Consider the following 26,800-nt stretch of genomic DNA (forward strand, 5'->3'; position numbering starts at 1 on the left):
CATCCATTTGGAAATAGCTTGGGTTGGGTGTTTCCAAGGAGATGGTCAAGAAGAAGGCTTCCAGGTTTCATTATACGTGGGCATTCACGTGTTTCCTGCAGTTGGTTGTGGTTTGGATCATTGTGAGCATGTTTTATTCCCTTCCAGAATTCTAGGAAGAAGTTTGCTGTTCTTGCAGTCTTTTTGGTTTTTCTCTCATGCCTCGGGAATACACAATGCTCAGAGTTTATGAATCATCGTTGTGTTCCTGCAATGATACAGCTGCACTGAAACCACAGCATCAGCTGAACATAAATCAGATCCTCAGTGCAAAGTTCATAGGTCCTGCAAAGTGATGGCTTTGCTGCAAATTCAGGGCAGAGAACAGCAAGTGGAGAGCATCCCTGAATCCAGGGAAAATGAACTATTTCAATTGCCTCTTGCCTTGTAATGCTGCTGTTCTCCCCCTTCAACTCTCAGTAGTAACCATCCATAATTCATGTTTTCCTTCTTCTAGTTCCATTACAGTTTCCTTTCTCCCTGTGACAAATACTTCAGTCACTCACATAATGTAATAGGATCCATGAATGCAAACATCAGGGTGGGAGTGTTTGTGTGGCCTGCACTGCATTGCCAATTTGCTTGATGGATTTTGGCTTCTCTGCTCCTTCCATTTACTCCTGGTTCCCTTTCCAACTGCAGTGCCTTGATCTGCTTTTTGGTTTCAGACCATGCTGCAGGCAAATCAGCAATGACTAGACATTGAAGAATATCTGCTTTCATCCCAATGAGGGAGCTGAAAAAAAGTAGCCCTAAATAAATTCACCTATATATAGTCGTGCATATATATGAATGTTTCCAAAATTATATATAACATGTATATGTGTTTATGTGTATCTATAGTATAGATAGATATAAATACATTTAATATATAGGAAATGCAGCTCCCTGATTTTATCATTATTTCTTCTTACTGTGGATACATTTTTTCCTCAGAATCTTCCAACATATTTTGTTGTGTCATTAGCTGGCAGTTAGTCCCAAAGCAATATGGCATGGTATTCCCATCCAAGCCCTTAAGCTGATTTCAGAAACACTCTGGTGGCTTCCAGCAGCCGTTAAGATGTGGCACTGGACACAGTTTTTCCTTCTATTTAAGGAGTGATTGAGAAGATGCAGATGCTTTTGTTGGAAAAGGAGAAACTGAGGATTTTTTCCTCATCCAGCTTCACAGGAGTAGATGAAAGAAGTATATGAGGCTGAAAAGGGCATGCTTTTATTTCCTCCTTCTGGTTTTGTTTTTATGGGGGTGTGAGTGAACGGGGTTTTGGGGGGGAAGACAACTTTGTAAATGGGATATGCCAGTAAAAATAAGATGTATTTTTACAGTGCATGCATTGATAAAAGCCTTAAAAGTTTCTCCTTCACTTTGAAGGCATCCTACTTAGGTAACTCATTGCCCTGGTCAGTGTGGGCAGCCCCAAAAAAGGAGTGGCACAGATCCCTTTGCAGCCCCAGGGTGCTCAGACTTGCTCCCACATCATCTCACTGTGTTAAACTTAGTCTGCTAAGTGCTCTTGGTGCTATTGGTGGGAGCCTGCTGTTCTTTTACCTACCCTTGTGCAAGGTAATCATCACAGGGGCAGGCAGAGTCAGGAAGAGAAGCCTGGAAAACCACCCCCTCTATACACACCACTCCCCCCCACATCTGCTCACACCTGTTTAAGCCACAAGGATCTGCAAGATCTGTGTTTATCTGTGTTTGCCACTTTTGGGCTGTTAGCTTTCCCTGCTCTCCATCTATTTCTCTAAGCATCTAGCTATTCTTAAAACAATCAGAAAAGACTTAATCACAGCCCTTGACCTCATGCTGTTGACAGCTGGGGCAGCAGGGACCACCACAGCTCTCACAGGGAACACATATGCACATGGGGTGCTTCCCCATCCTTATTATACTCATCCCGTCATCCAGCAATGCCAAAGGAAAAACAGGGGCTGTGAATGGTGATGAGTGTGCCCTTTCAGCAGCACAAGTGGAGACTAAGGTCAGGGATGGGGAGAGCAGGCAGCTGATGGGGAGTGTTCCCTCCCGGGTACCAGGTACCATTAGCATAGCTCAGCTGCATTTTTTTTTTTCTTTTTTCAGTCCAGCTCTCACATTTCATGCCCATATCTTAGAGCAGAATAGATTTATGAGCAAGACCGGTTTGGATAGGTTTGCAGATACAATTTTGACATACAAGTTGGCTCAAGTGGTTTTGTCCTGTTCTTTTTGTTAAGAAAGAAAGAGTAAACAGTAAACAGTTCAGTTACGTGCATTCATGCTCTACTCTTAGATATGTAAATATTCCATAAAACTTCACCATAGGCCATAATATTTTTGTGGGATCTTATCTCAAGAGCAAAGAAGAAGAGTCTGTAGACTAGAAGGACAGGAGAAAGGAATTATTTAATGTTGCTCAAAATGATTTGGGATTGAGTGGTTTTTGCATGGGCTATTTATAATAATGTCTGTGAGTCTAGCTGAAGCAAGATTTGGTGCAGCTGTATGCTGAAGAAGGCGACAGAAAAGCAAGAGAAGGCAAATGGCATTTCTCAATGTTGTTAACTTTAGGCTTATGCACTGGCTGATAGAAAGCATGAGAGTTTTAGAAAAACTCAGGCCTCGAGCAAAGGTATGTAATTGAGCTTTGTAGGGCACCATTGTGAGGCCAAGTGTTCGCTTAAACACTTCACTGAGTCTCTGATTGCTGAACTTAATGCTTCACATTTTCCTCACTTTCTCCTCTTTCTCCTTTCCTCAAAATTACCAGGTTCTGCTCTGAATAGAAGCCTCAGCTCCATGTGTGCTCAGCTCAGCAGAAATGGGTCACTGTGGTCACTGATGCTCTGGGGACCCTCTCTCTTGAAAGTGGCAGCCAGGTGACCTGTGTCTGTAATGGCTGCAGTTCTAGTTCTGTGCAGGGTGGTCCAGAAATGGACTGTAATTCTAAAAACCTTCCTACCCCTAAAGCACCCTTCAAACTGATTTTGGAGGAAGCAGCTTCTCTTCCTCAGGTAAAGACGCATCCATTCTGCATGGATGGAGCTGGGATCTGCCCTGTGCAGCAGTCTCAGACCATCCCATCTACCTTGCTGCAGAGCCATAGGTTCACTGGTTTGCAGGCAGATGACCCTCTAGTGGTTCTTAGGAGAGCCCCAACATTTCCCACTGCAAGAGCAGATGGGATTTTGTGGGCCATGGGAATTCAAGCTGGGGAGTGAAGCTTGGTGCAAATTAAACACGGTCATGATGGTTCAGGGTGAACAGGAAGCCATCAGCAGGCAAAGGACCTATCTGCAAGTTTGCAGCATTGCAAAAGACTGCCAAAAAAGACTTAAATTACTCCTGGGTATGTGGGATTAAAAAGAGAAACCCAATGCTACTTGTTTTTGAGTAGGAAGACTGAGGAAAGGATCGCAATGATACCCTGAGGTGTAGAAATGTGTTGAAGCTGTAGGCATTTGCTCAGCACTGTGACTAATCTTCTGGAAACCAAAAGGAATTCCCTTAGACGAGAATGCCATGCGTCACCCATGGCCAAAAAAAGAGGGAGTCATGTTTCCTTGACAGCACATCATGTTTGCATATTTTCAGTGCTGGAGGAGAGTCCTTCATACTGATCACTGCATGTTTTCAAGTATTTTGAGTGTGCCTGGGGTGCCAGGATATTAATTTCAATAGCTTTGTTTAAATAGATCATGTAAGTAATTCAGTCAGTGAGTATTTATAATAGAGTTTCATATTCAAGCAGAGGCATTTTCAGTATAGTTACTCATATTACAGCTTCTTAACCAGTACATTTTAAAGCTGGTAAGTTAGAGCAGACTCTCCAGGAGCCATAAGGTTTCTTTGGGGAATACGACTTTTCTACAGCGTTATTCATGAGTTAGTATTTGCACAACATGGTTGAGGATGAAAGAAATAATGCCAAGGTTATACATAAACAGAGTAGTACTTAAGTGTTGTATTGTAGACTGCAAGAGCTTGGGCTTCAGCTTTGGCTTTTGGTAACTATTTGCATTTCATTTGAGTTTTTTTTTAATTGGAGACTTCCTCGCCCTCTCTCCCCCAAGTTACTGTCTGTATTCACATCTCCTTTGAAATCCTTGTTGAACCAAAAACCTACAAACAGCAAATGAAGTTATGAGCTGCTCTCAATGTTTTTAAGATTGCTGATGTAGTGCCTAAATAAGCAGCCTGAAATCTTTTCGAAGCATCAAATGCCCAAAGCATCAGCCTTGAAAGAAGCTGCATTTCCAAGCTGACATTGCATTGAAGTAGCAAATACTAATGTTGCTTGGAACTGCTGGAAGAAATAGCAGTAAATAACTGGTTATCAAGAGCAATTTTCCAGGCTGTAATCCAATGGACAGAGAAAGTGTCTGTGATGGTGCTTTAAAGAAAGAAGGATCTTGCAGTTGATTCTTGTGTTTGCAGATTCCTTTTGACCAAGAAAAAATACCTGAGGTATTTTCAGGTGTCACTTGAGGAGAAAAGAGTAAAGTACTGGGCAAACATTGATTTCTTAATTTATAACAGCAGAGGAAGTCTTTTTCTCTCCAGGAATCAAACCAATGTTGCTGCAAATCATGCAGCAACTTTGAAATAAGATTTGATTCTAACCCTGCATATGCAGTATCTCTGCAAGAGGTAAACCCTTTGTATGGTTTCTTCACCTCTGAACAAGGGTACAGCATCTCCATAATATAATGAAACAAAGTAAAACGATTCCTGCGTCTTGTTTCGTTACTTTTCTGTGACTGGATACTTTTTAAAAAAATAAATACATAGCAGTTGAAAAAGTTCTTGGGGGTTTTACAGGTGTAAATGGGAAGGAAGATAGGTTTTTACAGTGAGAGGATGATTTTTAATGAAAGTGGTACTTGCTTTTAGGGCAGTCTACATCTTTCTTCTGTAGCTATTGAGTGTCAGATAACTCACATATAACATTCTAGAAATAAATCAGTCAATTGGTAGAGGCATCTACAGCCTTGACTGATTTGATTAAGTAATCAAAAAGTCTAGCTTCAAAAAGAAAAACACAACAGTAATTTGCATACCCCCAATCCATGTATGCATAGACTTGAAGCCACCTTTGCAGCAGCCCAGGTGGCTGTGAGCACCCTGAGTGCATCCCTGTGTGTGTTAGCCTACCCTCCCACCTGTCCAGTGTTTTTCTCAAGTGTATTGCTACAGAGGTGAGTAATTCAAAATGAGGTGACTCCTGAATTTAGAGACAGGTCTTGACTGTATTGCTCCTGCCTGGGTTATTGTTCTCCAAGGTGCATCAGCTAAGGCTGCTTCTGAGTTGGACATAGCACTGCAGTGTTTTTTAAATGGCACTGCCTTCTTTCCTTGCTGCCCAGCCCATCTTTATTTTGCATGCTGGCTGAATTGCAAGGAAAATTATGTTTACAAATACCTTGTATTGGTTTTGTACTTTCCCTAACTGCCTTCCAGTTCAGCTGCATTTGTGTGTGTGCAGCCTAGTGTGTTCACCAAACAGTAACACCAAATCACATGTCCCCTGCTACCACAGTGGTTGGGCTTTAATGGAATACCTTTTTCATTTTTCTGAATATCCCATTGTTTTCTGAAGCATCTTCACCCTCTTTGTCTTAGTAATAATAGTCTCTGCAGACTAGAAATGCATTGTCTGTGGCTATTTTATAATTCATTGGGTATAGGCTTTTTATGATACCTTGAAGACACTGAAAGCTAGAAGTCCATTAAAGTGAAAGCACATTGGTGTTTAGGGATTAGGCTCTGAATACCTGCACTGGGAAGCCATAGAAAGACAGGACTAGAACTGTGCTTTGCCAGCTGCTGTTGCAGGATGGATGTACATAATTAGCATATAAGGTGTCAGTTGATGCTCAAGAATTACGCAATATTGCTCTGAGGATTTGAAAGGCTAATAAAACTTTTTGTATTATATCCTTTGGCAGGCTTCTGTGTTAACTATTCACACCCTCTTGAATATGAGCTTTTAACTATACTGGCTTTTTACTGTGTCTGTGTGCAGGGTGGTGAGAGTAATTTAAACAATATTTATATGCATCATTTGATTCTTCTAGTGCCATAAAAATGTTTTTGTATCCTCCGGTAAAGGAAATTATCCTCTGGAGTTCAAGGATAAGAAGTGACTGGGTTTAAGACTGGGTAAGGGAAGTGAGCCTGTGGAGTTGCAATACAGGTGTAGAATCCTGTTTGAGTGAATTTCATAACCTTGTTGAAGTGAATGCAATTCAGTGTGCAGGATTTAGCCCCTAGAGGTAAACCTAGAAAAGATTCAGCAGGTGAAGAAATTTGGGATTGATTAACAAAGGGCATTACAAGAATAATAATTGAGGATTACCTTTCTACCCTAACTTTAAATGGTGGTGCACATTTCCCTCATCTCTCCCTCAGATTATGTGAGCTGGGTTGTCTTTATTACTGCAGCTCATATATAATATTGTGAATCCCTGGGAATGGTTTTTTAGGACTCGTAGAAACCTGTTGACACTGAGGAACAAAGTTGACTACAACTGATAGAAATGTCTAGAATATTTTTCTGTGTTTGTCATTCAGAAGATCCTTTGGTGTTAGTTTGGGATATTGCAAAAGTAATGATTGATGCAGTTTCTCTGTCAGGCAAATTCAGAGACGCTTGTAACTTAGAAACCAAAAAATCTGCTTGCGATAGCTAATTCAAGGCAAACAAAGTGTCATTGTCTGTCTTGCTTTATTTTGTTTCATCATGAGCATTTCTTGTATTTCTTTTTTCAAGAGATAGGATAAAAACAGTGCTGCAGTTCTGCTGTTTCTTTGATTTCTGTAATTCTTGCAGTAGAGTGATTAATTGTCTTTTTCTCTCTGTTTTTTATTACAGTATCAAGCTTTTGGCTGTGCAGGAGCTGGCTGACAGAGAAGCATTGGAAAAGGTATTTAAAAATACATCTAATGCAATTATTGTAACAGATTCGAGCTCTTAAAGCCCATTGTGTTAGTTGTTCTTTCTAGCTTCATGGAATACCATGCTGCATAGAATAGGACATTTTCCTAGCTACATAGTGCTTGAAGACAGAGGGTCAATGTTTTGTCTAAGCTGACCATGTGCTTTTGGTATTTTCTCATTTTACAGCAAGCTTGGGGTAAGCAATGCTTAATAATAAGCAGTAACTGATAAATCCAGCGTTGCTCTTCATCCAAGGGTATTGCAAGCACAGCAGGCTCAGGTCAGATAAGTGGAACAAATTCTTTACTGTAGGAGTGAGAAGGCACTTGAACAGGTCCCTCAGGGCTGTGGATGCCTCATTCCTAGGAGTGTTCAAGGCCAGGCTGGATGGGGCTCTGAGCTACCTGGTCTAGTGAAAGGTGTCCCTGCCAGTGGCAGGGGTGTTGGAACCAGATGATCTTTTAAGGTCCCTTCCAACCCAAACTGTTCTATGATGGCCTGCTTCTGGATGAAGAACCAAATTTCTTTCTGCTTTATGATTCTTCTGGCCTGGCAAGCAGGACTGGACTCCCAGTGCCCATACTGGGACCAGTTGCTCACCTTCCTTTCTACAATAACTCCTTTACCTCAAGAGCAAGGAGCCAGCTGTGAGGCAGCATGAGAGACCTTTTAGCATGCAAAGAAAACAAGTGGATTCTGAGCCCTGTTGGAAAAACTACTGTCTTAGAGCGGGCATTGAGCTGGTCCTGATCCAAGCAGCCCCTCTGTACCTACGAGTTGTGTGGAAAGGCTCAGGGAGGAAGGAGCAACCCTTCTCCTGCCTTGGACACATTCTTGTCTGTGTGAGGGAGGATGTCCTGCAGTGCTGTGCTCAGGCTGCATCTGCTGGGTACTCTAGAAATAATGAGTAAAGCAAGATACAGCAGCAGTGGGTGCTTCAGCCTTGTGCTTTACCACTGACTGGAGTTGCATTTCACCAAGATCCTTCATACATCCCAGTTAATTCACACGGGGCTGTGGTAATTGCTGGGTCCCCAGGATGAAGGTGGAATTGAGAATCTGGCTCCATGTTCTTAAAAGGCTAATTTATTATTTTATGATATTATCTTATATTGAAGAATGCTGTACTAGAGCTATACTAAAGAATAGAGAAAGGATTCTTACAGAAGGCTTAACAAGATACTAATGAAAAACTCATGACTGACTCCTCAGAGTCCAACATAGCCTGACCGTGATTGATCATTAAGTAAAAACAATTCACATGTTGGATAGACAATCTCCAACCACATTCCAAAGCAGCAAAACAGGGAGAAGCAAATGAGATAATTATTGTTTCCATTTTCCTCTGAGGCTTCTCAGCTTCCCAGGAGAAGAAATCCTGGCAAAGGGATTTTTTCAGAAAATATGACAGTGACATGGGGCATCTCTTCACTGGTGTTTGTCAACTCTGATTTTGACTTGAAGAGGTAGATTTTGATAAAAGGCAGTGACACAGGACTACGCAGGAGACATTGTCATTTTTCACACATGAACAAGACACGGTTCTCAACCACTCATTGTGCAAATCAGGTTGATCTTAGCAAATTTTCATTGTTTGCAGCAGTTGGATCCTCTGGCCCCTCACACACCCTGCACCCTTCCCACCTTCCCAGCAGACCTGTACCTCCCTTTGGCCCAATGCCTCCAAAAACATGGCCTGGCAAGGTTAAATGACCTCAGCCTGGTGGGAATGGCAGTTTGAGGCATTGTCTGGAGCGCTGCAGGAAGCTCTTCAGAAAGGCTCAGCCTCAGAAAAATGATCTTTCTAAATTGAGCTCTCGGAATATTTGATATCTGCTTTCATACAATGCCAAGCTTAAAGAATTTAAAAGACCAGTTTAGCCCTATGGAAAATAACAGGCTTGAATTATGTAAGTTCAAAGAAATTTGCTGTCTTTATTTTTTAAGTACAGGAGGGGAAAGAAACCCATAGAATAGAACAAAATCCCTTGTCCAGCCTGCTTGAAGAGTCAGGTTTTGGGAACACTGTGCTGAGTTTTGTATTCTTAAGTCATTATTTATCAGCATTATACTGCAGGAATACAGACTATTATTAAATGATAATATTTTCATATTTATTCTAAGATGGGTTTTTCTGGTTTTCAAAGGGAAGTTTCCTTTAAAGTAGCTATGGACATGATAACTTAAAACTGTTTTTCCTGTAGGGCACTTTCCAGTCTGTTGTAGATGGTTTTGAACTTTGGAAACTTTCTTGTTTCTAAAATTGGCTGCCCAGCTTTGAAAGTGTTCTTATATATTTTTGACACTTGCATGGGATCCTGGAGTGAGCAGAAGCCCCCTGCTGAACAGACTTAGGGGCTGCAGATTAGCTCTATGAAATCAAACCACATTGAAACTGGGTGCATGTGCAGCAAGTCTGTTGAGAACCAGGGCCTCGAGGCAGTGTCATAAAATTATTCTGGTCGTGAATAACACAGGCAGACTGCGAGGTGAGGCACATGAAGCCAGTGGACTGTTGGAGCAGGCTGGGAGAACTTGCTTGAGCTGTTGGGATCTTGCTTCCTGGAAAAGGATTTTGTGCTGTTCTATCTTAGGTACTTAGGTGTCTTTAAATGTTTCTTCCACCTTGGCTATTGAAAATGAAATAACACACTGTGAGAAGCTTTGTGTCATACAAAGACTCAATTTGTTTAATTTCCTAAACCCCGGCATTTTGGCAAATTGGGCCAAAATGGCCCTTTAAGCCCAAGATCTACCACACTGGTGGCATTTATGCCTGGTGTTGCCAAAACAGGAGGCATGATTTCCAAGGTTTAATTACAGCCTGTCCTGGACTGGGACAAGCTGGACTGACCCTTGGATGAGCAGTAGTAGCTCATGATCTGGTTTGTTTTTCTGGGGTGCCACAATCTCCTGTAAGCACCACAGACAGGGTGCTGCTTGTGGAGCTGAGCCCCAGCACCATGCTTACTGCTGTTAGGAGGAAAGGGACAATAATAATTTATTTCAGTGAACCAGGTCACATAAGAAGAACAAGAGCCTTTACCTGGAGAAAATTCTGTGTCAGAGGTGAGTTTGTGTTTGTTTTGGCCATAGCCTATCAGATCCATTCTGGCACAGGCTCCATGTGAGTGGTCTTGCAGGCAGCTTAAAACCAAGCCTGTGCTTACCTGTATTTTGCCCTACCTTGAGCCTTCAAATCAATGTGTTTGCTTCCCCCTGCCCCCTTGCTGAGCTTGTCCTGCTGCTGTGGGATTGTGTTACTTACGTGCCTTCCCTTCAGCGGTGCTGCTGGCATTTGCCGAGGGCAGGGAAGAACAGAGATGGCCAGATGCCATGGGAGGGCTTCCAGCCATGCCAGACACATCCCCACAAGGGTTCAAGGCTGCTCAGGCTTTAGGAAGAAGTATCACACACAGGCATGCAGGCTTGTTGGTGCAGTCCTGTATGGAACACCTCTTCCTCTTCCAGAAGCACAGCTCTGGGAGATGCTCCCAGCGACGCTCTTGCCCCAGTGTGTGTTTTTGAGTACTTTACTTTATCTAATTTTGGCAAGTCCTTAATTGCAGAAGAATAATTCTACTTGCCAAATGTTAATTGTATTTATTTGGGGAAGGGGAAAAAATAATTCTCCCAAGGAACATGCTGTTTTTATAGTTTAAAAATAAATCTGTGTAAGTATTTAGGTTGAACTGCCTAGCCAGGTGACATTTCTCATTGGTAACTGTTTTAGCATTTAAATTCATAGCCTTTTTCAATAGGCAACCATCTACACCAAAGCAATTGTTCTCACTGGTGCTTGATGCCAGTAAGTTATGCAGGAAGAGTCATCCATCTTACAAGAAAAATAAAAATATTCTTTGCATTCTAAGCATTTCCTCCTGCATCTTTCAAGTGTTAACAGGGGCTCTTGAGTTCATTTCTGCTTCAGAGGTGGGTTATAGAGGAAAATAAATAATTTGTACAATTCAATAATCCCGACAGGTTTTTAAAAGGTAAGCCTGCTTTGTGAGCAAGCAACAGTAACCCATTATTTTCCTATTTGTGTATTAAAATGTAAATGCATTTGCTGTTACTCAAGATGACAAAGGACTGTTCACTTGACTCCACAGAGAAGTTTGTTGGCTTCTCATCTAGGAAATGCAAATCATGTGATTCTGATCTGCTGTTTGTGAAGTGTGGAATTCACTTGCAAAGTGATGATTGTTCTGCCTGGAGTTGGAAGAGATCTACTTAGATTGCTATGAGACACACTAGGTGGGCCAAAGGATAATAGGAATTGGGGTGATAATTTCGATTTTGTTAAGGGATGATGTTCTTGAAGTTAATTTTCAAGCTCCAATAACTTGCAGCTTGAAAATCAGTGTCAGTTACACAAGTTTCACTATTAAGGTCTGCCTATAACAATGACAGCTAATTTATGTGAGCTATGTCCAAGAGGTCAGTGGAAAGAAAGTGAAAAGAACAAAACAATTATCAGTCGGCTTGTGCTGTCTGTGTGGGGATTTTCACCTTCACTGGAGAAGTTTTGGAGGTCACAAATCAAGAGGGATTGAAAGTCTTTCACCTGGTGCTTCTGAAGCACAGAATGAATTCTCTGGACACGAGGGCAGGCAACCATGTATTTCTGTATTTCTCAATACAGAAAGGGATCTCTTCTGTCTGCTGGTCTAACCTTACTTGGTCATCCATTGGGAATTTCTGCTGGAGATGATAGAATGAGAAAATTCTGATCAGCCTTCTCCTCCAGGTAGATTCCCCCCACACCATCTAAAGAGCCATTTTTCTTTCTTCATATTTACCTTGTTGCATTAAATGGAAAACTTAGCTCTGTAAACAGACAATGTCTATAATCTGTGCTCATTTTTGGCTTTTCCCACTCCATGAGCAGTCCTATTGTCTTCCATGATGTGGAATCAGTTTCCTGGGTTTCCTTACCCACAGGAAAGACCAGATGTCTGTATCTGAGAAATATTTGCTAAATTCAGCCCCTACCCATCACACAGAATTTTTACACTGTGCATGAGGAATCAGTGAAGCACAACTGAGGTGATACTGAGGAGGTGGCATTATTTTACTAGAAGAAATTTAACATGCCTGCCATTGATCAGAAAGTGGCTTTTGTGTGAGGGGAAATTCAGTGACTGCTGTTGCACAGTTTTAAAGGGTAAGATGAGGCAAAAAGGAGGTGCTTGTTTATTTTTAGTAGCATTGCTCTGCTGGTGCAATTTCATCTGCAGTCAAAAAGAGATTTGTAAAATGCTGAGCTGCCCTGTGTTTTCCCTGATGTAGCTGCCTTCTTTTTACACAGCACATGGAGAATTTTAACTAAAAATTTGCTTTTGTTTTCTTGATCCAGTGTACTGTTTCCTCCAGATATTATCAGAACATAAAAAGTATGACGTCAATTGAGGTTCCAGAATTTCCAGTATGAAATGCATCTGCTGGAGGTTTTTATTTATCTTTTGTCTGCTTTTGAGTAGATTGAGCCAGATCAGTGTTTAATCATGATTAAGCCCATTGTAATCTCTGTTCTTTATAAAATCCCTCTCTGAGCAGAGCAGGTTGTTTATTTGTGAAAGGTTATCCCTAGGAGCTTTTTGGTGTTTGAAAGAGAGGTGCTGGTTTTCATTTGCAAGGGTAAGCATAGGCACATCACATCTTGCTTGCATGGATATAAATGTGGTTGTGTGTGCATTTGATGTGACTTTTTTTTTTAAAATGTCGCCCAGAAATGAAGTTACTCTGGGACTGAGTCTTTGTGTGCATATTTTTAATTGCCATAATCCTTCTGTACAGTGTGATCCCTATCTTACAATCTTGCTTTGGGCTGTTGGTTAAAAAAGATCATAAGGCGATTTGCAACGAATGAATTAGTTACTGTAAAGGAGTTATATATTACTGCCTGTTCTTAGACCTATCCTTTCCAGAAAGCAGTTGGCCCCTCTGAAAATTAAGTACAATTGGATGTCCTCTAGAGTCAGAAAAGGAAACAGCAGTCTTGCTTTCAGAGATCAGGAAAAGGAGATGTCAACTTGGCCAGTGACTCAATCAGGACATTTGATCTGTTTCTTCCAGCCCTGTCACTGCCTCATTTTTCTGCTCCCCGTTTTTAGAGAGGATAGCTGGAGTCAGGTCTCTGAGCTATGGGATGGACTTCTGCAGAGTTATCAGCAGATGTAGGTCCTTCTGCCCTGTTCCTTCAAAGCCACCGTGGAGTCAATGATTGATCACTTAAAGTAAAAGGAGATTATTCCAAATCATCCCACTGATTTACCTTATACCCTATTACTTTACCCTTTTGCTTTCCCACACTCTCGCTGTATTTCCCCCTCTCTCTTTTGGCTTGCTTGTTTACCTGAGTGCAGGTAATACTCAGGAATACAAAGTATTCATTTTTTTCATGATCATGGGGTCATGAAATCTCAGAGTGAGGGAAAGAATAGCTGTAATTGGAAAGCAATAATTTTTTGCTAAGTGGAGCTGTAAATGCTTTAGTATTTTTTACTAAATGGGTACCTTTTTGACATTATCATATCTACTCAATTGTCTTAGGATCACTACAGCTATACTGTGTTTGCTTCTGGTCTTTCATATTTTTCCTCCTTTCTGTCCTCTAGGAGGCATCTAGATGGCTGGAAGTTTAAGGACATGTATTGGTGGACCTTACAGTTCTGACCAGGTCCATGATGATTTCAGGAGCTCTCTGCAGGAGTACCTGTGACTACTTTATCTTTCCAGGCCCCTCACCTGCAAACGATCATCACTTGGTCAGGAGCATCACTTGGTCACAGGCTTTCATCTACTAGGATTTCTGATGTCTTTGATCTTGGCTGGATTCTTTTTCTCTGTAGTTGCATTACCCATCTCTTTTCTGATGATCAGTGGACTTCAATAACCAAAACACTAGAAGCTGTGCTATACACAGCACAGGGAGCCACAGAGAACACTAACTCTCTTAAAATGCTGTCCCTTATTAGGTGCCCTCTTCTTTCCTAGAGCACTGCTGAGCCTCTGAGCAGTGGTGGTATGGAGATTGCTTGTTTCAATAGCTTGGCATTTTTTGTAAATCATCTGGTCTTATCCCTGGACGTAAGCCAAACTCACCCAATAATGAAGTCATTCTCTACACTTCCAGAGCAGGGAGAAAGAGAAACTGTGTTTATAAGTGCTGGCAAGTGTTAAGGTTTGGTTGTAAGTAGTAGAAGAAAGAGGGGACTTACTCAGTCCTTTTTCCTTGATTTTCTCTAGAAGATGGTAGAAGGCAAAGCAAGTTCAAAGAACAGGAACTGTTTTGAGTAGTCAGCAATTTGAGCAAGAGTGGTTTTTTGGTTTTGTTTCTTTTTTATTTTTTTTATAACATATTGACATAGCAGCAAGGGTGTTTTAATGCCATCCCAAATAATTTTTGATAGTAATACATATGCTCTCTGTGGGAAGCCAGAATCCATGGCATCTGTTGGAGCAGAACTTTGGTCAGGGTTGAAGGACAGTCATGTAGACTCTGTGGAGGGCATGCTAGTAAGGACAGACAGAAAAGCATGTATTATTACTCATGGAAATCTATAAATAAAGAATGAACTGTTTCAGAAAGGAATCAATGTCAAATTGGGCCCTTTGAATTAAGGGCTAGAGCTGTAAAAACAAAAAAGAAAGGAGTATGAGATTTTTTTAAAAAAATTTTTTAAAGGTAAGATAACATGGCCTAGTGCTAACAGCCTGGAAGAGATACTCCAGACAATAAGCATTTTAAAAAAAATGGAATTAGGAGGTGAGGCAGATTAAAATAACTTTACAGAAGATGGCCCAGTGTTCTGTAGCGTGATGTAATCAATGCCTGAAGGAAGAATAAATATTTGAGGCTGGCAATGGTTGTGAGTCATATTAGATGTTTCTTTCTTCCTTGTTTTTGTGTTCTTAACCATGGGAAAGAATGCTTGCTCTAAGCAGAGATGTAAATCAGTTGAGGAAAACAGTAATACCAACAGTAGGAAAGAATGAAGCCACAAAACACCCAATTCACTTACTATTACCTCTAGATATTAGTGAAGTTTTATCATGAGATGGAAGGACACCTAAGCTTGCATGTTTAAGCAGCTTTCTTTGATTAATAACATTCAAATATTGTGATTTGCCTGCTCCCTTTCATTTTTTTTTTTGTTCTTCTTTTGCATTAGAACATTTCTCCCCCTTCCTCTTCTCCTCTGGCTGAATGTGGCATGCAGATGAGGAGATTCAGATGATGGCAAATCGATAGAGCTCATTTTGTTTGGGGTGCTTTTAGTCAGTGAATAATCTACTGTTCCTTATCACTTTTGTATCTCATGTTTCATAGGATGGTTCTCTATTTGCTTTCTATATTAAGGGCTAGGTTCTGATAAACTCATTGTCACCTCCTGGTAGTTCCTGGGTGAGTAAGGCTGTATTCACAGTGGTGTCATTTTACACCACACCACAGAAATTGATTCCTGGGTTTCATGGGAAAGTAATTGACCCAGGATTAAGCATAAAAAACCAAACACCCAGGCCCTAAGGAAAACTGAAAAAAACCTCCCAGACAAACTTAAAGCCCCCAACAAAACCCTACAAAAACCCCATAACCAGCAAACATCCGAAACCCACACAAACTAAAAAAACAAACCAAAACCACAAAAAGGTGTTCCAGGAAGCCATTGACTCCTGGTTGCCCAGTACCTGATATCCAGTCCAAATGAGCACATAGCTTAGGTCTCCAGACAAATGCTGCATGGATGCTCATGATTTTTGTGATTCTGTGATTTTAGCATAGCTACTCAGTTGAGTTGGGTACTATTTGATGACATAGTGCAACTACTTGAACTCACTCAACTTTAGTAAAACCATTGTGATAAAAAAGATACTTTCACAGTCACCAGGGCTTCTTTTTATTCCTTTTTATATAATGTCAATCCCCTTGGCATGCCATTATAGCTGTTAATGATTATAGTGCCTACTTATGAAGTATAAAACACTGTCTTGAAAAGACTTCATAATAAATTTGTGACCATCCTTGATGATCTCTTGAGCCTTAATTTATGAATTATGTTTAAAATAAAAAAAAAGTCTTTAGGAGTATGAAAAGAAGCAGCCAGGAAATGTCTTCTGCCAAATTAGTCCACCCTGCGAAGTATAAGACAAAAGCTCAGCTTGTGAATGGAAACATGAAAAATTAAGAACCCACAAATGTTCTACATAAAGGCCTGGTAGATGTGGCCATCCCCTTCCAAAGAGAAAGGACAGCATAGATTTCTACTAAACATCTCTGTAGACACCTTCTCATTAAATGGCAAACTGGATGAAAGATAGTGAGTATTCAGGTTTGACAATAGGCAGCTGAACATCCCATAGTTCTTCACTGGTGTCCCCAGCACTAAAAATATGTTAGTGGAGTTACTGTATTGCCTCTTTCAGTTGTTGTTTTGCTGCTCTGTGCCAAAGGTTCTTCCTTGTCTTCCTTTTGAAGATCTATAAAAAGACACTGTTTATATAAATAATCACCTTTGTTTAGGATGATGGTAGGAGAATGGGCCAGTGAATGATCTGCATTGTTGTCCTGAGAACACAGTGTTTAAAGGTGAGCAAAGAACTGGGTTTATGGGCAACAATGTGTTTTTTAAATCACATATTCAAAGATTACGACAGCAATTTCCTCTTAGATAGTAGAGAAAAGTAAGCATTTGAGGGGCTGTGGTGAGCTATAATTCATCTGGGAGGGCAGTGTAGAAACTCACTGTTTGTCATAAGTTTTTCCAAAGCAAATAAAACTCATAAGTTTTTCCAAAGTAAGTACTCAAAAGGCAAAGCAAGTAACCTGGGACTGCAAACTTCGGCTCCTACCACTCCCCGATGGATCATGTAAAGCCTGACTTAGGAAAAAGAAAAAGTGATCTGATTCCAACAAGTTTGTATATGGAAACAAACCATCACACACTTTTGATAACTGAGATAATGTTAAACTTATCAGCATAATTATTTCCGGCACATTCCCGAAGCACAATGGGTGAGTAACACAGCAGTGGCAGGAGAGGGGCGCGTGTCCAGCTGGATCCACATCCAGGGGCTGCTTCAAAAGAGAGTCAAGCTCATGAAGGGGCTCAGATACCTGATATGGGAAACAATGCCTTTAGTTTGAAAAATCTTCCAGTCCTGCCAAGCATCATTTAGCTGCTGCCTAACCCTAGGGTGCCTTAAATGACGGTCTCCTCTGATGCTTTGCTGAGCAGTGCCTCTCTGCAGACATGGAATTACCCACCTCTGAAGCAGGCAGAGGGACTGCACCACTCAGTTTCTAGCCTGTGTATAGTTGGGCTTGAGAAATGATCCTTCCTCATCCTGTCCCCTCTGAGAAGCTGTCCTGAAGGTTTCCTTTTTTTAAAGTATAAAGCTTAGAAGTGGTTTTTGCAGCAAAGCTGGGAATTCAGGTCACCACAAGGCTAACAGGGGTGAGGCTGTGGTGTGGTAAATGTTTGCTCTGTGGTCTGTAACATAGTGCCTGGAGCTGTCATTCCAGAGCTGAGTGAGATTCTGATCTTCAGAGGAAAGAAATCCTTCCTCTGTGGGTGTCTGAATTACTGGTGTGCTCTTTAAGAAGCAGAAACAGCATTTTTCCAGGAAAAATGAGTCCTTCTTGAGTTGAGGGAAAAGCTACAGGTGCCTTCAGATGGACCAAGCTTTAGGACCCCAATTTGCACATTATCCCACCATTATCCCAGCTTTGTATGTCCATAGCACACAAAGTTATGTAGAGGTGGTGACTGCACCTGTGGGTCCTGTATTATTTCTGAAGAAAGACAGGGGGTGAATATTTGGCTGTGCTTAAGGGCTCTTCTGTAATTTCACCTCTTGCAATGAGTGTATAGAGCTTTTTGAAGGGTGAATTAGGTAATGTAAAGAATGTGGAGGGTAGCAAGAATTTATTTCGTCATGAATCTGGATGTTTTGATTTAGTTCTAGGAAGAATAAACCAGTACAGAAAGGATGGGAAGGTACTGCCCCAGGTCTCAATGACCCAGTACAAATAGGACACTCTGGCTTGGCCAAAGGGGCAGATAAGTTTTCCAGGCATGAATCTGTGGCCTTTGCCTGTTCAGTGGATTGATTCCTTTTTTATTTTTTTTATTTTTCTTAGAATTTTTCTCCCAAACTTCTACATTTTTAAAAATTATTTCCTCAGCTCTAACGTCATTGTAGAATTTTGTACAATACTGAGAAAGAGAAAACTTTTTCTATCACAAATATATACATATGGCTAAGAACTGAAACTGATTACCTGAAGGAGGGGGTTGTTCTCCTTTGAAAACACTTATAATTATAATTATGCCTATCAGCTCCCCATCTGCCTTTGTGTAATATCAGTACATGAACAACACAAGCAGTAAAGGTGATGCAGTCTTTAATGAAGTCTTCCTGAAAGGGACTATTTGAATGGGCATGTGAAAAATGAACATATATATACTTAACATAGGGTCACCCCAGTTTTCCCACATGCTACTTGTGTGGAATAGAGCTGGTGAGTGCATCCTGCACGGCAGGGGATGCATCTCCTTCTCATGTGTGTGTTTTTCAACTGTGTTGCAAACAGGAAAGGGATATGCTTGAGAGAAAGGCAAACAAGCAGTGAAGGCCTGAGACAACATTCTTGTCAGTTTTAGCCTTTATTCATAATAACGCTTCCTTCCGTGCTGCTACACTGGGTTATGGGAGAATGCAGATATCACTGAAACACCTGATGCTCCTCCGTGTCCCTTTCCTGAGTTGCTCCAGCCTGTGGGAAGTGCATTCAGTGTTACCCAGCTGTACAAGTGTGCTGAGCATCCTGGCCCTGCTGTGTCTTTGATTTCCTCTTGACTTGCCTTGCACCAGGGTGTGCCTACACCAGGCCAACAGTCCCAAAGCCTCTGACCTTTCCCTGCCTATATCTCAATTGCCAGTACAATAAAATACAGAACCCACAAGTCTCTTCAGCCCCCAACTCAGCTTTTCCTCCTCACAAATGTGATCTAACAAAACACTCATCTTCTGGAAGTCAAATCAGAAAGTTTTGCTTGAAAACCAAAGGTGTTGGTTTCAGGTTCTTGGAAACATTTGTAACGTTTCTGCTCCTGGCTTTCTGGGTCAGGCTTCTTTAGGGTGAGCCAACTGTAGCTGTAGCCTGTGGTAGATTGGATTTGGATTATGGGTGTTCAAGTCTGCTTTTTCAATTAGAAATAAGCATACAGTCCAGTTGGATGAATAAAGAAAGGATAATGTGCATTTAATTTTTAATTTATACAGTACATAGGAATAGAGTAGGGAAATGAAGTATGGATTAAAAATGAACATTTCCAGATGGTTTCATGAAGCTACTGTCTATTTTGTTGTATCTTCTATCAGAAATAAATTAGATCATATTTCAGGATGGGATTTTTATTGGAGAGTTGTTGTGGGCCTTCTCCTCAAGTGCCACTGCTCAATATACAAGGTGTATCTTAGAGCTCTTCTGTTTACCCTTCCTGTGTGCACCAAGTCCTTCATACTGGGAGATGCTCTGTAGCACAAAACAGCCCTTACCTCAAACTGCAAGTGTCTTTCCCCATGGAAAGACAAATCTTTGCTAATATGACACCTGCACATAGCTGAGATTATAAGGAATTGATAGAAGTTCCTTACTCATTTTGGTACTCATTAAAGCTGCTCCCTCTAGTGCTTCTTAAAAGAAAAGTAACTGTGCGTATGTGACATCTAGATAGGGAAAATTTATTCTGTCATTCTCATCTCTCTTCTCAATTAAGAGGAACCAAAATCACCTTTTCTTTGATGAAGCAAGTAGTAGTTTACCTCAACTGCAGTGCCCTTTTGGCCTGACAGCTTCTGTGGTGGTTAACCACAATGGATATTTAATTGTTTTGAGTGCCTTTCTGAAATTCAGGTGATGATTACTGCACTTAGATGTACCATGCCACAACAACAGGCATACCCTGCAATCTCCTCTTCACTGCTCTTTCTCCTCGTGCCCTTCTTACAGCCTCTGCTCTGGCTCCAGGTCCGAAACAAAGGTATCCTCCAAAGAGCAATCCCTGGCTAATAAGAAATGTGTAATTTATTAAACCCTAAGGCATTGTTTTCCTGGGTCACATTTAGTTTTCTCAGGGCTTAGGAGTAGCCCATCTTCTTTTTGAGCAAAAGATGTTCACCACAAGGGAGGTCACTGGCTCAGGGTGGTCCCCAGATCTGGCATTACAGGAGTAACATTTGGCAGGCCAAGATGTTCAGCATGGAGTGGTGTCATCAGCTGGGAAGGATGACCCTGCTGCACAAATAGCACCCCAAAATAAAACAGAGAGTAACCAGGGCATCCTGAAGAAGAGGTGGTGGGAGCTGCTTGTGTGCAGAATTAGCTACTGCACTCACTAGAAGAGACCAAACTTTATGGCCAAGTTAGATGTTCTTGCAGTGCTTGGAGTGCCCTGGGGAGACAGATAGGAGTGTTAGGAAGACTGTAACTGCCTTATGGTTTCCAGAATGTAGAAGCCCAGCATATGTCATTTTCCCTGCTCCTAAATTAGTCCAAGACCCCTTGCCTTTGCTTCTCCAGTCACTCCTCAAATGGGCATTTCTCCAGCTTCTCCCAGCTGCCCTCTGTTCTCTTCCTAAGTCAGCCATAAGTACCTGTCTCTGCTTCTGGACAGGCAGGGAGGGACAGGTACCAGCTCTTTATCAGGGTGGACAAAGAGCAATTGCATCTTTGGATCCTCCCTTCTTGGGAAAATGATGTGTTGCTTATCAGCAATTGCAACAGAGCTTGTCTCAGTTCCTGGGGTAGTGGCTCTTATTGGTGCCCTGTGTGTCAGACAGGGGCAATCATAGAAATGCAGACTAGTTTTTGGTGGGAGAAGACCTTAAAGATCATTGAATCCAACGGGCAGGTAGTTACCTGACACAAGGAGGTTGATCACTCACAAGCACAGGCTTCCCTTTGTTTCAAGTATGCCTTGGAGCCTGGTGCTGCTGTGTTCCTGTTCCCAGGCAGCACTGCCTATCCCACAAAAACCAGCACCCAGCTGGAGGAGAGACCACAGGGCATCTGTGTAAATAAGCCTGGGTGCTGTTGGTCTCACAGTGTGTGTGTGTGTGTGTGTGAGCTTTGAATTAGTATATGTAGGTTATAATGAAGAGGCTGATTGAATTTTAGGAAACTTGCAGCTTGAAAGGCTCTAGTGAAAAATAAAGCTAGAGCTCTTTTCCTTAGGAGGATTTTGGGGGGGGAAAAAAAGTTGTTTTGATTAACTGAGATTTTAATTTTTCTTTACCACTTGAAGAATTGCCTCTCAAAGGGGTTGGCAGAGCTCTAACTTAGCTTTGCAAAAGAGGAAAGGCTTTTTTTTCATTCCCAATGTGGACTAGGAGCTTGTCTGTATATTTTTGCTGCATGAGGGAAAGCGTAATGTTGGTTGACGTTGGGTTTTGTGGGCAGAACAAGATGATTTGAAAAATGCCATTCTCACTTCAGCAAAAAAATATGACCTCAGCAAGTATGCTGTCACAGCTTCAAAATATGTGTGCCTGTAAGCCTTGGAAAATGAGTACAGATTGAAATCAGCTGCTGTAGGCCAAGTTCTCTGTGGCTGGAGCCGTACCCAGAATGGGCTTTTTTTTTCTGAACAAACCAGGTAATCTTATTTGTCGTCTTTTTGCATCCACAAAGTCAAATCAAGGCCTTAAAAAAAATCAATTTGAAGGAAGCAAACTGCTCAAACTAGTCAACTGCAGATGCTCTTTTTAATAAAATGATGGTAGGATTTTTTCAGTCCTGTCATATGCTTTGTGCTGACTGGACCTTCTAGGCAGCTGCAACCTAGAGATAAGTCTTTTGTCAGGTTACATTTAAACTCCTAATTTCAACAATAATTTTGTTTTTCTGATTCAAATTATTTAAGTGTTAGAAAACTCATTGACCAAATCCACTCTGTTTGGAGACATCAGATTGGCATCAGGAGTGAATAATTATTGCTGCTGTGATTTATTGTGTTAGCTGAGTAGCACCTGGTGATCGGCTGAGAGCAGAGCTGTGTTCCCAGGCTGTGCAAACACCCTACCTGCCTCTGAGTTCCATAAATCAGCCCAGCCCCAGCACTGCCTGAAGGTACATAATGGGCAACATTGTGGTGTGTTACTGTGGCATCTTGAATAAGAAGCCCCAGCCAACCTCTGCACGTCAGAAAACTTTTAAAAGCTGTGCCAAGTGTTTTTGCTTTGGGTGTGCAACCAGAACAGCTCTTGGTCTTCTGAAGCAGATATGGGTGTCTGGGCTGTGTGTGTCTGAGACTCAATGCCTACAGCTTCAGAAGCCTGCAGGATGCTGAACTTGCAGACAAAGGAGTCGGCAAAAGATCAGGATTTGATTTTAGTTTCTGAATCAAAAGGTAAACATAAAAATAACTATCCCATTATTTTACTGATATCTATGTAGGAAATACTTATATCCATGCAGCTCTGTAGCTCTTCAAACTGTGAGACACGTCCCACTGCAAAGAATCACTGTGCACATGAGGTTATTGTTTGCCTTGCAAATCCTTTGTTAAATTGCTGCTTGATCTGGAGGGGTGTTCTGGATCCAAGATTTTGTCTGAGGATCCCTCTTCACTGTGAAAGCCTCTGCATTTCAACCCAGTTTCTCCAGTATCAGAACAAGATGATGCATGATGGAAGGTCTCTGTTGCTCTTTCACAGGGATGACTTTTTCCCAGCCCCTTTCCCCACAGCCAGAACCTCTGCCACAACCAGGGCATCTGACTGCGGCCTATCCCTGCCAGCTTTCAGCCAGAGCCTGCCTGGAGCCAACATCAGCCTTGCAAAGGACTCTAGCCCTTATTGAGCCTGGTTTTGAAAAACTCCTAACAAAAATATTCCATATTATCTGCACCAAGGAATTTCAGATCCCAGAAATTCCAGGGTGGTTTTTCTTATTTATTTATTTAATTAGTTAGTTGGTTTAGTTAATTAGTTACTTTTATTTAAATCTCAAGATGTTACACAGGTAGACTCAGGGGCTCTCCACAGTGTCCACAGTTCTGGTATCTCTGATCTGCTGGATGTTAGGATTCAGCCTCTCTAGCTCTGGTCCTGAGCTTGGACATGTAATGGTGTCTGAGTGCTGTGGCTGTTCAGCAGTGACCAAGGAGATGAGCACCTCTGGGAAGCATGAGAAGGACGTGCTAGAGCTGCGTGCAAGTGTGCAGCTGCTTCCTTCATGCACTGAGGAAATCGAGCACGTGTCCCTGGCGTAAAGTCAGAGGAGCCTTAACCCCAAAACTCCAGCTACTGAGCTTGGCCTACACCCTTCCTCTCATGTGCTGGTGGCTGTATTGTTGGAGTGGGGCCAGCCACGCTATAGCAGCCTCCTGCCCCCAGGAGGATTCTGCAGCTGTTTGTGAAGCCCCAGGCAGGGGTGGGATACGGTGCAGCCAGCATCTTTGGAGGCAGCACAGAGGAAACCCCTTTCCAATCAGACAAGTAGCTCTGGAGGAAAAGAAAACGGTCTGAGGGATAAATGTTCTCCTTGCAGGATTTGCACGGAGTTATTTTAGTTTTTATTTATCTCCAATTTGGGGGTGAGTCAGCCTGGGATGTGGCTCAGACCACCTCCTTTGCAAGCCTTCAGGGAGGCAGAGAGCACAGCCTGTGCTCCTCTATGCCTCTTACCAGTTCTTTACTACACACTTTATTTTGCAATTTTTTTAAAAACTCTCCAAGCTGATGTTATTTTTTTCCCCTTTCCTCTCTCTCTAGTTTTGTATGGAGCTGAACCAGCCGACGCTGCCAAACATCCGCAAGTGGAAGGGCCCTAGAGGATGTTGGAAGGGTGTTGTTTCCGAAAAACCCTCAGGCCAGCTACACAAGGTACATTAATCCCTAAGTCTGAACTTTGGCTTTGCTTTTTTTCCCCCCTCTAACCAAGGACATATTTTGAATGTTCAAGGCGACACTTTTTGCAAATCCTTTTTGGCAAGGTTTGTATTTCTTGTTTTTTAAGATGGCTGTTCCTATAGCTTTTAATTTGACTCTACAATTTATGTTTTGGAAGAACTGGAGCGCACTTGTAAGGAGGAAGAGGTGTGTGTGTATTTGGTGTGCATGTTTTTAGGGGAGGTGGACAAAAGCAGAACAGATACATAGATGAAAAGCCATGCTTTTGGACAAGGTAGAAGTCCTGAGTTTTTCCCCTGGCAGGCTGCAATACTTCCGACATTTTTTGTGCAAGTCACCTGAACTTGCTCCCTGGTGCTGCACTGGCTGGCATTTGGAAGGCCTTCCCATTTTCCTACCATTTTCCTAGTTTGCAAGTGAAGACCCCTCAGAGGAGCCCTGGAGCCTGCCATCCTCACCTAGAAGAGTTTATCTTTTGTGTTCCCCAGAGTCATCAGCACAGGTGTTAAAAATACTGTGGACTCCATTTGAAATCTGCACTGTGCTGCACTGTGCTTTTCCCTGCAGCAACTTCTGCTCTGGGAATATATATATATATATGTATATATATATGTGTGTGTGTGTGTTTAAATGTGTGTATATAAATGTATTTAAATGTATTTATGTATATATATATGTGTGTGTGTGTTTAAATGTGTGTATATAAATGTATTTAAATGTATTAAATATATAAATGTATTTAAATTATAGAAATGTAGAAATGTATATAATGTGTTTAAATGTGTGTATATATATATATATATATATATATATATATATATATATGGTTAAATGTGTACTGCGGGGAAGTACTGATTTATTAAGATGGTGACAGCTGCACCTGCCTACCCTTGACAATATTCAAAGTGTAGCTGCTCTTGGCTGGACATCACTAACAGTGCCCAAAAGCAGTTTCTCCCAAGGGAAGTCTCTCTCTTTCACCCTTAAGTGTTCTAATGAGTTTTCAGAGCAGTGCCCACCTTGAGCTGGAGACTGTTGCTGCTGAACAGGGTTGTTCTCATGGTGCAGTTGTTGCAGTGTGGATGTTGTTGTGGGTAGAAGCAGGATCTGAGACCTGTCACATAACAAGTAGTGCCTGTTAGCACATGGGGCAGTCTTCAGCAATTTATTGATCCAGAATGATCCATTCTGAGCACTGTTATTACTAAATAAATGGCTGCAGCTGTGTCTTATACCATGCTGCTTAGAATCCACATTTCTTTATTTTGGCTTTTCCAAATCAGGTTGCATCACCCACCGTTCACTGGTTTTGGAGTCATGTTTTTGCAGGTGCACCTCCTTTTATTGCCCTTCTAAGAAAAACCCAAGAACGAGGGGAAAATAAACCCAAAATCCAAAACCCACCACCTGGGCAGCACAAGGATTTTACTCTAGCTAGACAGACACAGTGTCAAGAAGGGTCTAGAAAGATACAGAGTGTCTGAATGTGTCTAAAGTTTAATACAATCCACACTTAATTGCAGTGCAGAATGTAAATGCCCTTCAGGACATTTTTATTTGTGGCTGGAGTTTTCCTTTGGGATCTCTTGTTAGGCCAGATCATAAAAACACTGAATATAAATAGCCGTGCAAAGTTGTCAAAGTTGTTCCCTCCACTTTTTCTTTTTTTATTAAGAATTATTAATAAATATCTCAGAATTTCTATGTTACATTCAGAGTCTTAGTCAGTTCTTTCTTGAGCTGTACTTCCAAAGATAACAATGGCAGCTTTGACCACAGGGTGACTAAATAAAAATTATTATCCACCTTGTTTTATGGACAGGAATATAAGGATGAACAGTTCCCAAAATTATGGGAGAAATGTGCAGCCAAACTAAGAATAGAAATTTTATCTATTGACTCTTCCTTTTAGCTGCTTTAACAGGAATGTGACTGAGCTGTAGAACCCTTCAGCAAGCCAAAAAGTCTCTTCTTTTTCTAGGGCTAGTTAGTCTGTCAGATTTGAGCACTGTGTACACAAATGCAGTGAGGTTACACAGTGTAACTCCTAGGACACAGCATCTTTGGCACTAGGTGATTTTGGGATGCTGTGTGGGGCTAAATAACACAAAATGGTGAATGGTGCTTCTGGCTTGTGCTTCCATACAGTTTGAGCATTTCAACCAGGCAGTTACTTTTGACTGCCATGTAGATACAAAGTCTGGAGCCTGGAAATAGCCAACAGCTGTTGACAGCAGTTTTATTATTTCACATCTTATCCTGTATCAGTTTTTAGACCTTAGGCTTCTTACTGGTGGAATAATTTTGTCAGTATTTTAAAGGTGACTTATCGAAGGAGCTACCAAAGAATTTGAACCAGCCTGAATCCCTTCAAGGCTCTTGGGAAGTCAGCGGAGCAGTTAACACTTTTTTATTGCAGCTGAAATGGAGAAAACTCTTCCTTGCAATAGATTTAATTGTGATTTGCTAAGAGAAGTGGGTTTGAATGATGCCAAGGGAAATGGTGTCTGGGTGATGGGAGAAGAGGCTGACAGTGTTTGAATTAGATACTGCTGCTGGTGTCACCAGCAAAAACAGCTTTCTGAAAATGCCAATTCCACGTCATGCAGTGATCAAAAAAAAATCCCATTCAAGATCATAGAAGCAGAGCTGAAAGGAGTAGAGAGCTGAGCATGAAGCATACTAGCTGGAAAAGACAGAGAAATTGATAGGGCTGAGAGGTCTAGACCAGATTTCACACTAAGAGACTGAAGGGGCCGGGATATTTATAGCTTGCAGCTGAAAAAAGGCAGTGAGATGGTGTGGAGCCTGGGGAGAAGGAACAACTGTGCACAGCATCGTCTGCTGCAAGCCTTAGCAGTCACCCAGCGAGACCTCAGGACACCAAACTCATGGTTAGACAATTAATCGTGAGG

General features: G+C 41.6%; 1 protein-coding gene across 1 annotated transcript in view; it reads left to right on the top strand.

The window, feature by feature from the left end:
* The window catches only part of EEPD1 (endonuclease/exonuclease/phosphatase family domain containing 1), a 62,414-nt gene that overhangs the window by 25,509 nt on the left and 10,105 nt on the right, over positions 1 to 26,800 (top strand). Inside the window, exons 2-3 of the mRNA XM_066572127.1 lie at positions 6,897 to 6,948; positions 23,748 to 23,858. Coding sequence (XP_066428224.1) covers positions 6,897 to 6,948; positions 23,748 to 23,858 — 163 coding nt within the window. The remainder of the gene's footprint in view (positions 1 to 6,896; positions 6,949 to 23,747; positions 23,859 to 26,800) is intronic.

The sequence above is a fragment of the Molothrus aeneus genome, chromosome 1, assembly GCF_037042795.1.
Source record: "Molothrus aeneus isolate 106 chromosome 1, BPBGC_Maene_1.0, whole genome shotgun sequence".
In the NCBI taxonomy this organism is placed as follows: Eukaryota; Metazoa; Chordata; class Aves; order Passeriformes; family Icteridae; genus Molothrus; species Molothrus aeneus.